This window comes from Electrophorus electricus, chromosome 14, assembly GCF_041902795.1.
Source record: "Electrophorus electricus isolate QZ-2024a chromosome 14, ASM4190279v1, whole genome shotgun sequence".
Taxonomy (NCBI): Eukaryota; Metazoa; Chordata; class Actinopteri; order Gymnotiformes; family Gymnotidae; genus Electrophorus; species Electrophorus electricus.
The window spans coordinates 26,629,383-26,642,500 of NC_137510.1; the positions used below are offsets into that span (position 1 = coordinate 26,629,383).

The 13,118-nt window shown below is 47.3% G+C and overlaps 1 protein-coding gene across 4 annotated transcripts in view; it reads left to right on the plus strand.

Annotated features, from left to right (window-relative positions):
• The window catches only part of efna4 (ephrin A4), a 31,300-nt gene that overhangs the window by 10,388 nt on the left and 7,794 nt on the right, over positions 1–13,118 (plus strand). For all 4 annotated transcript variants that reach the window (XR_014116988.1, XR_014116987.1, XM_081696602.1 and 1 more), the window contains exon 2: positions 10,342–10,637. Coding sequence is in view for 2 of the 4 variants with exons in the window: in XM_081696602.1 (XP_081552728.1) it covers positions 10,342–10,637 (296 nt within the window). In the remaining 2 variants the exon portion in view is untranslated. The remainder of the gene's footprint in view (positions 1–10,341; positions 10,638–13,118) is intronic.

Below are 13,118 nucleotides of genomic sequence, written 5' to 3' on the forward strand. Positions count from 1 at the left end.
ACTCATGTGAGTTCATCTACATCTCACTAGCTTCGCATGGGTTTTTATTTGTTTTCTGTTCATTTGCATTAAAAAAGAAAAAACTTCTGAAACAGTGTTTGTGGCTTGGTGATGCCTCGGGCAAAGTCCCAGTGGAGATGCCATGGCCTAAAAGTGGACGTAAATTTTAAAAAAAAAAAAAAAAGGTTAAGATAGAAAAATCTAAGAACTCCATAGGCTAAAAAAAATGTTTGTGTGAAATATCAGAAAAAACTCGAAAACTTCCCAATCTCCAAGAGCCGGATTCATTACCGATTTTGCGTGTGCAAAAACAGTGGAAGCTGATAGGAAGAAAAACTCTGATAAATATCTTAGCTGGCATGGCTTGTGGAAATGTGTTTGAACAGAGAGGTTCACACGCATGTGCCACTATGGTTTAATTAAACAAACGCCCACAGTCCTACCTCCGCTCTGTGTCCTCAAAAAATATTTCATAGATTCCCAACAGTCCTGGGCCCAAGATTTTGCAAATTAAATTGAGACTGAGATTTTGATATTTTGAAAATAACACGGTAATGTTTTTTAAAGACTCAATAGTTTTTTATGTAATATTTGACATATGCATTCATATATCAGGTGGATGGCTGGAAATCTCACTTTCATTTTTTGTAACAGAGAGAGAGGGGGGATGTTTACTCCCAGAGATGTGGCCTAATATTGAACTAACATGTTAATATACATTAACCAATAACACAAAATGTACTTTTGAGTAAATGCTGAACACAGAGCCGCCTGAACACGACAACGAGGTCTTTGTACTCCATCCCTGCGCCGCACTTCACCACGGAGATGAGGTTTTGGTGATGGGCTGCTGTGCTTTCTTTTCCGGCTGTCTTACAAAGGGACTTCTGCTATTTTTGTCTCCACACCTAAAGAGAGGCAGCACAACTGAATTCCCTCCATTTGTGGATAATCTGTCTTATTGCGGATAGATGAACGTGCTGACCTTTATAGAAATGCTTCCCCAGCTTTATTCCTTCCCACAGTTCCTCTTCTGAGATCCTCTGATCCATCTTCTGATAGCGGCCTGCTCCCAAAAACAGCAGACCATGCTCGTTGTGCATCAACAATGGGACTTTTTTATTTTGTGCAGACACCTCCTTTCTCATGTCATTGATTGGAACATCTGACTCCAATTAGGCTTTGAAAACATTATTTGCCTCAACATTCACACACTTTTTTTGCAGTGTGTATTCTGAATGTTTAAACGTGTTCAGTGCAATTGTTTTAGTTGTTTTGGGTGCAGTTATTCTCAGCGGTTTATGGCTGCCCGGATAGTTAAAGACCACATTTTTAGTAGTAATTAGTTGAGTAAGTCACAAACCTTTCTTGTAAAAGACTCTACTGTGCTGGTGCCTAATTTAATCTCAAAATATGAATGAACTGGCTCAGTCCTGTTTCGTGGTCTTAAAAGCAAGTGGATACACTCGCTTCTTGTTTTCTATATTTTTATTATCGTCATATCTGCGTTCAGCGACAAAATGGCCTCCCAGTTTCCACTCCAGTCTTGATGTATCAGCAAATTAGGTTTGCACTGCCAGCTTCACAAATCCGCTAATCTGCTAACCTGCTGATCTGTCGTGTCCTGATATCTGTCAGTCTATCTGTTTTTAGGCCTTACTGCACTCTTCCTTGCCTTTGTGTGTGCGCGTTCACACACACATACGCACTCACACGCGCACACACATGCCACGCTGAAGCCAAAATGTCCTGTTGCATTGCCACGGTCCTGCTGACTCTGGTGAATGGAGCGCAGGGCTAACAGGCAGAAAACAGCCTGAGCTCTCAGCCAGAGAGCGGGGCTTGTGGGACCCCCTGGGTCGCACCGTTGCCTGGTGATAAGCGCACTTCAACATTGGCCAGAGGAGGCAAACCAAGTCCTCTGCAGCCCTGCTAAATGCTAACCACCTGGCTCCCTTCCCAACACACACACACACACACACACACACACATGCGTGCACGTGCCCCGCACAACCGGTCCTGTGTGGGTTCATTTGTAGGGGACTTGCCCTACCGAGCGGCCGTAGGAAAGCTGGCCTGTGTCTGTTGGTGGCTCAGTAGCAGCTGTTCCCTGAACCCCATTAAGCGCTGGAACTTGTGATCTGCTACCCCACCGCCCAGGCTGGGAAAACCTCATGACCTGTCACCTGTGCTGTGGTTCTAGTTCCTTCTGGTTTGCTGCTGTATTTGTGTGGACTTGTGTCGTCTACCACCCACTGTGGACACTTGAAGGAACGTTCATCATGTGTGACCATTCCAGGACACCGAAACTCGCTTTGAATTCAGTTTCTGAGTGTCTGGTTTACTTTTTTAGACAGTTTCACTTCAGCACTTTCCATACTATCTTGGGTCCAGTAGTTTGAACAGTCTGGTGTTACCAATGGACGCAGCAGAAAAATGGGAGTGGATTAGCCGTGGTCATCGGAGAAGGTGGGTCAAAAAATCTGGGAGTTCAAGTGCCCATTTCAGGGTGGTAGAACAAGGCTATTTGAGTGTCTGCTAAATGCATAAATATAAATTACTACACTATAAATATGTAATGTTCCTGGACTGTAATGCAGTCAGTGCATTTAAAATGCGCTCAGTTTAGACTCGCTGAACTTCTCTAGAGAGTACCACCATCTCTCTCTCTCTCTCTCTCTCTCTCTCTCTCTCTCTCTCCCCTTTCTATTACACACACACACACACACACACACACACACACACACACACACATTTACCCTCCAGGGACTAGAAACACAAAATGTTTGGCATTTTAAGCCAATGCTTTCATGTGAATTAAAGAAATTGCAGCAGAGCTTTTTTTTCTTCATATAGTTGGCAGAGGAAGTGGAAACTTTGTTTTAACCTCAGACACGAACAAGCCCCCCCCCCCCCCCCCCCCGCAAGGCAGTGACATGGGGCAGAAGCACAGTTACAGAGTGTTGAGGCTGCTTAACAATGGCCTGTAAAGGCCAGGAAGGTGCCTGAGGGCTTTAGACAAGGTCGCTGCTAAACGCAGAGTCACAGCAGGACGTTGGTTGGGTTGAGAGGAAGAGATTCACACGCGCGCGCACACACACACACACACAGATAGGTGAAGGGTCTACACTCTAACGTGTAGGTGACATTTAAGGGAGTGACTGCTCAGGTCTAGTTCCCTGGACGTACCCACCAGACAATGGCTGGAACAGAGACTGTAGGGGGTATTTAGAGAGGTATTTAGGACGGGTATTTAGAGGGGTATTTAGAAGGGTATGTAGGGCGGGTATTTAGAGGGGTATGTAGGGCAGGTATTTAGGGCGGGTATGTATGGCGGGTATTTAGAGGGGTATGTAGGGTGGGTATGTAGGGTGGGTATTTAGAGGGGTATGTAGGGCGGGTATTTAGAGGGGTATGTAGGGTGGGTATGTAGGGCAGGTATTTAGGGCGGGTATTTAGAGGGGTATGTATGGCGGGTATTTAGAGGGGTATGTAGGGTGGGTATGTAGGGCAGGTATTTAGGGCGGGTATTTAGAGGGGTATGTATGGCGGGTATTTAGAGGGGTATGTAGGGTGGGTATGTAGGGCGGGTATTTAGAGGGGTATGTAGGGTGGGTATGTAGGGCAGGTATTTAGGGCGGGTATTTAGAGGGGTATGTATGGCGGGTATTTAGAGGGGTATGTAGGGTGGGTATGTAGGGCGGGTATTTAGAGGGGTATGTAGGGTGGGTATGTAGGGCGGGTATTTAGAGGGGTATGTAGGGTGGGTATGTAGGGCGGGTATTTAGAGGGGTATGTAGGGTGGGTATGTAGGGTGGGTATGTAGGGCAGTACTAAAGTACAGGCAGGTAGAAGAGGGTACTTGATGATTCAGGAAGGGAGACCCAAAAGGTTTCCACAGAAATGGCAGCAGTTCTCACACACACACACACACACACACACACACACACACACACACTCGCACACATACACACACTCACACTCACACACATACTCACACACACACATACACACACTCACTCACTCACTCACTCACACACACACACACACACACACACTTTCCTTCTCTTATTATGGGTAGCTGCAGCATTTCAACCACATCAGAGTCAGAAGTGAAGAAGTGCACAGCAGTGACTGGCACACCCACGTGCTGTCCAGTTAGACTGGGACGGACCGAGCAGCTGTGTGGGCAGGAAAGTACAGGGCAGTTATCAGAACGGGGTACGTAGCACGCCTTTTTGAAAAAAGGGTGGCGAGGAGAGTAGAACTCGGAGGGCGTTAGAGGACATCCGGATAAAAGCGGAGCAGCGTCGGGGCTTATCTGAGCGCGCTGTTTGTGAAGATCCACTGGCGTGTCCATTGGTGATGCAGCGCTTCTCACAGGCTGTGATGAAGTTGCTTTTGGAAGGATCTCCTAAAAGACGGGCCTACAGCATGAATGCCAATGTCCTGAAAAGAACGCGAGAGAGAGAGAGAGAACTGGGCTGAGGGCTAATGCTGAAGTTGGGGATGACTTTGATGCAGGTCATGTGCACATCACATGGAATATTCAGCAGCACGTTTGTGTAGGGAGGGAGCAGCTGAGGCGAACGAGGGAATCCAGAGATTGATGAAAGTATCCTGATTACTACTGATCAGCGGCCTGGCCTGCACCCCTCCTCAGATCACCTCCTCCCCCACCCCTTCTGCCCTTCTGTTCCTCTTTCACCCTGTGATGGAGAAGGAGCTAGCGTGTCATTGGTGCGATGTGAGCCCTCCCTCTCCCTCCCTCTCTCTCTCTCTCCCTTTCTCTCCCTCTCTCGTCATCCCCCCCTCTTACCTACCCTTGTTGCCAAGGTTTCTAGTTTTTTTTTAACCTCTTTTTCTGCTCTTTTGTGCTCTGCACCTCCTTCCCCTGCTGGAGGTCTCTGTGGAAGAGGAGCTGAGTGCAACTCAGCATGCCTGCCTCCCTCCAGCCTCTCTCTCTCTCTCCCTCCCTCTCTCTCTCTCTCTCTCTCTCTCTCTCTCCCCACCTTCTTGTTGCCCTTCACGTTCTCTCATTAAACTGCTTCAACTGAGACCTCCGAGGCTCCCCGACCACAGCCTGCACGTCCGGCCCACCACGCATACAGTAGCCCCGCCCACCCTCACACACACACACACACACACACACACACCCTCCCCTTACCGAGCGCATCCACACGCTCACCTGAAGCACTTTACCAAGCTTCCCACATTTGTGTGTTTTCACGCGGACAAGTGCGTCACTGTTGACCAATTATCAGACCCATTTAGCAATTACACACAGAGCGAACGCCCGAGACCGCGGCTTGCGCTTCGTTTTTCCCCTGGTATGCACACTGTTCTGTATTCCACCACGCTGCCCTCGTAAAATTGTTCATGCTTTAATTATTCTCTTTTATAAAGGGATCAAAGGTGCTTCTGCCACTGTTGGCCCCCACATTCACACAAACGCCCACGCGCCCTCGCCTTCACGCGCGCCCACGCCTTCACGCGCGCCCTCGCCTTCACGCGCACCTTCTTTCTTTTTTTATTTACTATGAATGTCACCCATTATTCAAGTCATGTGGTTTACGCTGTAACAGGTCCATTTTGGCTCTGATTCTGTCTGTGACCAGCCCCCCGTGTGCATATTGCGCCGTGTCTCGGGAAACGACCCGAACACAGTTCACAGACCGCCTTGAAAGGCCATTTGCTCGCCCCGCTGGTGAAATTCAAACCTCGTGACTGACGCTTTTCCTGTGCTTCAGTTCATTTGAGCGGTTTTGCCTTTTGAAACGTAAAAATGCTGTCACTGGGCAGTGGTGTGTGAGCCTTATAGCTTCCCCCAGCTGTTATTACCGTGCCGAACGTGATGATGCCGATCAGCCCCGGGGGCAGCTTCCGTCAGCCCGCTGACTGGCGTTTTGTCACGCTGTCCCCTCAGTCGAATCGCCCTCGTAACGCTGGTGGATTATCCGCTCCTGTAACATAAACACCTCTCGGGCACAACCCCCCACCCCCAAATACCCATTAGGTTGGGTAATAGAAGGCCTGCCTCTCTGTGGTGTGCTGTGTGGTTGTCCCAAAGGCTGTAAGCAGCTGTAGGTTATACAGTAACATGATGGATGTAGGGTAAGGACAGAGTGTGTCCTGGGCGTGAACGGTGTACAGTGCGTCTCGGAGACACGTTATATACACGATCACTCGAAGTGCTTTCGGAGATGGTGTAGGACGCACCTTACTCCTGTAGTGTGGACGGTAACGTGTCCTGTCCTGGCCAGCAGCGAGGTATCGCGTCATTGCTCTGTAAGACGTGCACCAGCACGTGTTAGAATGTGATCAGGGATGCAACGGAAGCGTGACGCAGTGAATATCCGTGTCTTCCTTCGGTGGAAAGTCTGTACGATATCTGCTCACAAGCGGTCACTCGAGATGCATTCAAAATGGCAGGTAACCGCCTGTGTGCTTTGGCAGGCCCTTGTGATCATATCACCTAAGAGCACGTTAATGCCAGCTGTGAACACAGAGAGTTAGGGTTTCCATGAGCCGAACGCCACATGCTAGTGTAGCTCCTATACGGCGACACATGCCATGGAGAAAGACCGGCATGAGACTTTCGTGATGGATGGAGCTGGCGATCCAGAGCTCAATCCCATTTCACCCCTTGGCTGTGCCACTTAGCCTTAGGGGTGGGGTGTCCCGAATCTTGTCGAGAAAGAGAGAGGGCGAAGTGTTAGGATTAACAAACAGACTCACACTACAAATGTGTTTTGAGAAATGTCTTTTCTCAGAATGTCTTTCGAACGTCTTTCGACCGACCAAAGAAATCCACAGATATGTGCATTTTCTCCATTATAGATATAAGAGTTAAGATTACTATAATGGTTTTGTTTAGCTTATGCCCCTTTCATAATAGGCTATTCCAGTGTCGGGTCTCTGTAGCTAATGTTGCATTATTAATGCGGATTTGTGTATGACAGATTTTGTGTAGGGCAAATATATTTTTTGATATATGTATTTTATGTCATATTTTCTCCTTTGAAGGTTTATTATGCCCAAAATGTAACCGATATCCAGCTGCGAGGTTACGCACCAGTCTAAAGCCAACGCAAACGGGCAGGGCAGGCCAGAGCCCATAAACGAAGCGGGAATGACGCGGGTTTTATTTTGTGGCCGGTTGATACATGAAATTGAGGTTGTCAATTTCAAAAAGGACACCTATAACGCATGCGAGAGAACTCGCCAGCGCTGACGACACTGTGTCTGGTTATGTAAAAACAGGCGACTGTGTAGCTCATGACGTATCAGGGCCATCATGGTTTGTCCCATTTCATGGGGGAAAGATTTGAAATCATGTAACTCCAAGGGGCAAGATATCACTCTAAAACCAGGGGTAGGGGTAAAAATAAGAAATGGGACTGGGTTTATGAGGACCTGAGACAGAAAGGTGGGAGGGTACAGAGACTGACAGAATAAGTATACGCTGTCTGGTCATCGTCTGGAAGGACACAACACGACTCACTTCACCACGCGCAAACACGGCGCCTTTCACAACATCCCTCAGGAAAACCAGTCAGCAACAACAGCTCCATCCGCATGTCTTCTCATTTGTTTTTGGCCTGTTTTCCATGCTGCTCTGCTGATGTGTTTCACACAGGTCCTTTACACTTGTTTTCTGAGATGCCCTTCTTCTCAGAAATTCCCATACTAATATTGCTTAGCGGAAAAGTGTTGCGTACACTTTACGTACGCATATGTGTGTCTGAGCTCTGACGGTGTGCTGGATTTTGAATTTTTACTCGCTGTACTGAAATCTGCGAGATAATTAAGGTGTGTGTGTGTGTGTGTGTGTGTGTGCATGCGCGTTAATTGAGACATGTTGTGATGCTCGAGAGCGTCGAACACAGACGCGATTGATCAGCGAGCCTTGTCCAACTCGCCTTTGATGGATTCCCGCTCGATCAGATCAGTCAGACTGATTGATCACCAATACTCTGTAACAGCCACCGGTCAGGCAGCCGCTTGTTGACACGCTCCTGGTCACTGTAACACAGCCCTTCCCTCATTCCTGGTTCGAGGCCTCGTGCACTGGACCGCTTCTGTTTCATGCCGGCGGAATTACTGCGTGGGGCCAGCAACAGCTCTAACTCAAAGCTCCGCTCCTCTGCTCCCGCGCAGGTTTGCCTAGTTATATTATTATCGCGTAATTACACGTGGCCCACCTTCCGCTCGCATCATTTTAAGCCTGTGTAATCTTAGCTGTCCGCAGTACGGAACGCACAGAAGCTCACTGTAATTACTTATATACAGAGCTATTACTGGCCACGATATCCCGTTGGTTAAGTAGGTTTCTGACTAAATTCATATGCTCCAAGCCTAGATGCTCTGAACAAATAAGCACGATATCACTGGAAACTGAATACATTCGGAGACATCATCTTATCTGAACAGCACATTTTTTTAGGTTGTGCGTTTTGTATTTTTATTGAGTATTTAATCAGGGAATGAAGAAAGTGATGATCTCTTGAATTAACCAGTGGCTATCTCGTAAACGTTGGCTAAAAAAAAGAATGACTGGAAAGGTTGTCCTGATGTGGATGTTTGTAAACATGACATTTAGGCTGTCAGTTGCCGTGATGGGTGGAAAATGGCAGCAAATACTATTTTGTAGCCTATAGAAACCATCTTTGCACTTTTCCTGGTGTAATAAACTGTAAGGGGTGTTGGAACGACTCCCGCCTACAGAAAGCCTTCTGGCTTTGGACTCCGACGGGTATTAACAAATATTTTCGACAATTAGGCCATGGTGCACCTGAGCTGTGCGGAGGTCCTATTGGACTCTCTGAGTTCCAGTTCCTCCATCACTTCCTCTCGTTGGTCCCAGTCCTCCCCTCCTTCCCCACCTGCGCGTGGGCTCCTCCATCTGTCTCCACCGCTTCCTCGCTCCGCTTCTCTGGTCTTCCATTAGCCCTTTTCTGTCGTTTCTGTGTCCACCCACTTAACTTGGGATGACCCCCTCTTTCCTCCTTCTTTGCAATTCCTCTCTCCCTCCCTGTCTCTCTCTCTCTCTCTCTCTCTCTCTCTCTCTCTCTCACTCACACACTCACACACACACACACACACACACACACACACACACACACACACTCTGCTCTGTCGCGTTTTCTTAAAGAGTTACAGCAGCAGACCTGGCCAGGCTGTCTTGGACTTACATCCTGTCTTTTCTTCTTTCTCCTTTGTGGCCCCTTGCATCCCTCCATCCCTCCCTCTCTCTCTCTCTCTCTCTCTCTCTCTCCCCCTCTCTCTCCCTCTCTCTCTCTCTAACATGCACACACTCATGTACTGCAGACACACACTTGTGGTACAAAAAAAGACCAATTAAAATCCATCTTGTCTTCTTGCTGTCTCCCACCAAACTCTCTCCAGGGTGACTAATTAAAATAGAAGCTCTCTCCCTCCTCTACCTCTTTATGACTTCTCTCTTTCTCCCTCTCTCTGTCTCTCTGCTTCTGTCACTCCTCTCCTCTGTGTCCTTTCTTCCTTCCCTCTTTTCTAACGCTTTTCTCTCTGTTCTCCTGTCCTCTGCTCATTGTGCTTTTCTCTGGACTTTGGACCTCTTTTGGACTTTGCAATGTGTGAGATGCAACTTTTCTTTAGCTCTGTTGTGGCCAATAGTTTGAAGGAATGTTGACCTCTCTGTCTGTCTGTCTCTGTCTGTCTGTGTGTCTGTCTGTCTGTCTATCTGTCTGTCTTTGTCTCTGTCGTATGCATGCTCTGTCTCCCCCTCTGTCTAATTGATAGTAAACTTGTAAACAGCTCCTATAAGGCATGCATATGCAAACAGCTCAGAGCAGTCAGACGCAGTCCACTAGAGGGCTGTGGTATGCTAATATCTTGCCTATTAGTGGGGCTGCACATTTTGTTCTGCTGGGGGTGTGTTTCAAGGGTGTCAGTCACATTCTCTAATTATCATATAGACTGCTCTCAACTATATTCAGACCTTAAATCTTCTACAGTTCTCCTGGCCTCAAACGTAGAGCTCGTTATGTTCCTGAATGTGTGCTGGTGCAGACGTCCGCCTGCTGCCTGCCTGTGTTCTGGTACAGCGCCTGCGCAGACCTGTGGGTGTGTCGATCCACACAGTCTGTTGACTGATCACTGCTGATATTATACAGAGGCAAACGCTCAAACTTAGAACTTGGTGATTCAGAGCAAATGTGTGTAAGACGTCATTTACTGACCTTCCAGGTATCTGCACAGATGACGTGGAAAAAAACCTTTTAATGACTGGCTATGAATCACGATTCTGATAGAAATACACCCACGGCTTTATATTGTCCCTCTCTCTCTCTCGTCCAGACTAACGAGTGATGACTACACGGTCCAGGTGAAGCTGAATGACTACTTAGACATCCTGTGTCCCCACTACCCACCTGATTCGCCACTGTCCGGCCCCCCGGAGACGCTGGCTCTGTATCTAGTAGCTGAGGCTCAGTTCCGCGGTTGCCAGGAGACGGAGGGCGCCATAAAGAGATGGGAGTGCAAAGACCCGCAAGCCCTCTACGGCCCCATCAGGTTCACGGAGAAGATCCAGCGCTTCACGCCATTCTCGCTAGGCACGGAGTTTCTGCCCGGACACCACTACTACTACAGCTGTGAGTGAGCACGGAGGGGGACCGGTTGGGGTGGTGATGTGTGCATGCAGGGCCTGTGTTCTGATTCGTGAATGTGTGGCCGTGGCCGTGGTCAGGCCCTGGGCTGTAGCTATGATTAGCTCAGGTATGTGATGATTGTTGTTGGTTCAGCTGGAATATCCAGTGACAATTTTAAACGTTAACCCTGATTGGTCATACAGTTCCTCTCCTACATATACACCAGCAAAGGAAAGAAAGATGGATATAACGCAAGTTAACAAGGAGAGAGATCAGCATAAGGGCGTGAGGGAGGAGAACGTATTGTCATGCTCTACAAACGTTGCGTGCATGCACACACACGTGAGTTGTTTGTGTGTGTGTGTGTGTGTGTGTGCGTGTGTGTGTGTGTGTGTGTGAGCACGTTTCCCCATTGAAACAGTGGGGTTCATTCAGAGATCATGTAATGATATGATGGTCTAACTGAACTCCCAAGAACCTGAATGAATGAATGAATGTATTGGATCTGTATTTGTTCTTGTGTGTAGTGTGTGTCGCGTGTGTCAGGGTGTGTGTGTTGCGTGACTACATGGTGAGAATGTGTTTGTACCTGAATGAGTTACTCAGGCACAATTGCTTTACCAAAATAGAATTGCTCTTTTTACCCATAATCCTTAGTAGTGACCGCTTCTGCTTGGGTAATTTGTAGTTTTCCTTGGCTTTCTGCTCTTAAAATTACTTTACAAACATCCTCATATTCTTAAAATACATTTATTGCAACATATATACACACACACACACACACACACACACACTGTGTGAATTCATGAATTCAGTGCAGGCTCGCAGGATATATGTGATATATGTGTGGTTGTTAAGAGTTTTCTTAACAGCTCGTCATTGCACAGAGAAATGACCACAACCAACAGCGTTCGTTACCAAAATGGCCGTTCCAGATTTACAGTTATGAGCTGCCCAATTCAAACTCGGTACCGGGCCCGTGGAAGGAGTCCCGCCTGCAGCCCTGTGGCTAATGGGTTTTAACATTTAACTTGGGGCAAGTAATCAGTTACTGGGAAAGTTTATCTTCAACCTTTGAAACTTCAGGGTTATTGCTCAGGTAGGAATCCCAAGGCATCAATATCCAGGTGGAATTATTCAGTAATAATACTGAAATTAATATGAATGTTATATAGTTACAGGGGTTTCTGTGTCCTCTCCAGTTAGTGTTCTTGGAGTATAATGTAGTGCATAATATGTAATTTTCCTGTAATCTGTGTCTGCCTTCATAGTGCCTTTCAGGATAACTGGCACCCTTGTTTAAAAAAAAAAAAAAAAACTTTCTAACTTTTCAAAGGGTTAATTTTTTTGTCCCCCTGAAATTGCTAAACAAGCAAACAAATTACAAATAAATGTTTTACCAAAATACATATTCTGGGGACTCAGACCTGCAGTTCAAAGCTCCAGTGATGTTATGAGACGTGCAGTGCACAGATCTGTTTGTTGGTGATGGAGGTGACCGCATTATAGATTTGAGAACTCTGTGACCCGAGGAGGGAAACAAGTGCTGAGTAAGTCCTGGACAAATCCTAGCAAATGACTGGCCTTCTGAACAATAATGTCCGCAAGACATGAGGACAACAGACAGCAGCGTCCTCGGGCCCGTCGCAGCTCCAGGTGTTAGACATGTCTTAATTACGGCCCTACAGAAGACGGCTATTTTTGGGTGTGAAGCTCTTTTTATATGCATTGTCTGATTTCGTGAAGGTCGGTCCCCGTTTGTCTGTGTTCTATGCTGAATACTTGCTCTGCTGCGGCAGGTGACAGAAGGTTTGGGTGAAAACAGAATGCAGTAAACGACAGGCATGCATAAAAAGCTCAAATGTGAACAGGAAAGTTCATTAGTCTCGTTTTTTTTGTTCATAGGAACTAGGATTACCAGTAACTGCAATGTGTGTTTGAAAAGAAAAAAATCTAAACAATTTTATCACACTTAAAGGTTAAGTGTGGTAAAATTAAGGGTTTTTTTAAATTATATTTTCAGTTTCATTATTCTTACCGAGTCTGCCAATAACTCTGGAGCGCGCGGTAAACAGTACATATACAGAACATATTGATATGAGCTTTTGATAGTGAACTGGAAGGCGTTTGGTGCTGCACTGGCCCGTGCACACGTGCAGTAAACGTCCCCGCTCACATCACTCACGGGCCGGCCTGCTTTCCTGGAAGTCTCCTCATTCCCATCACGCTCGTAAAGACGCTGCAGGGGAGTCTGACCAGCAGTGCACGTGCTAGCTTTGTTAGTGGCCCGACACGCTTCACGCAGGGCGAACCGGAGCCTTCTGTCGGGACGTGCGTGATGGCACGAGTCGGTTCGGTTTGGCGAGACTAGTCAGGGTCTCTCCTCCGTGAATGCGGTAATCGGCGCTGAGGGTCTGCTGGTGTTTCTCCGCGTGGCTGTGATATGAGGTTCATTACGCACCGCGTTTCTACAGCGACGGTTAA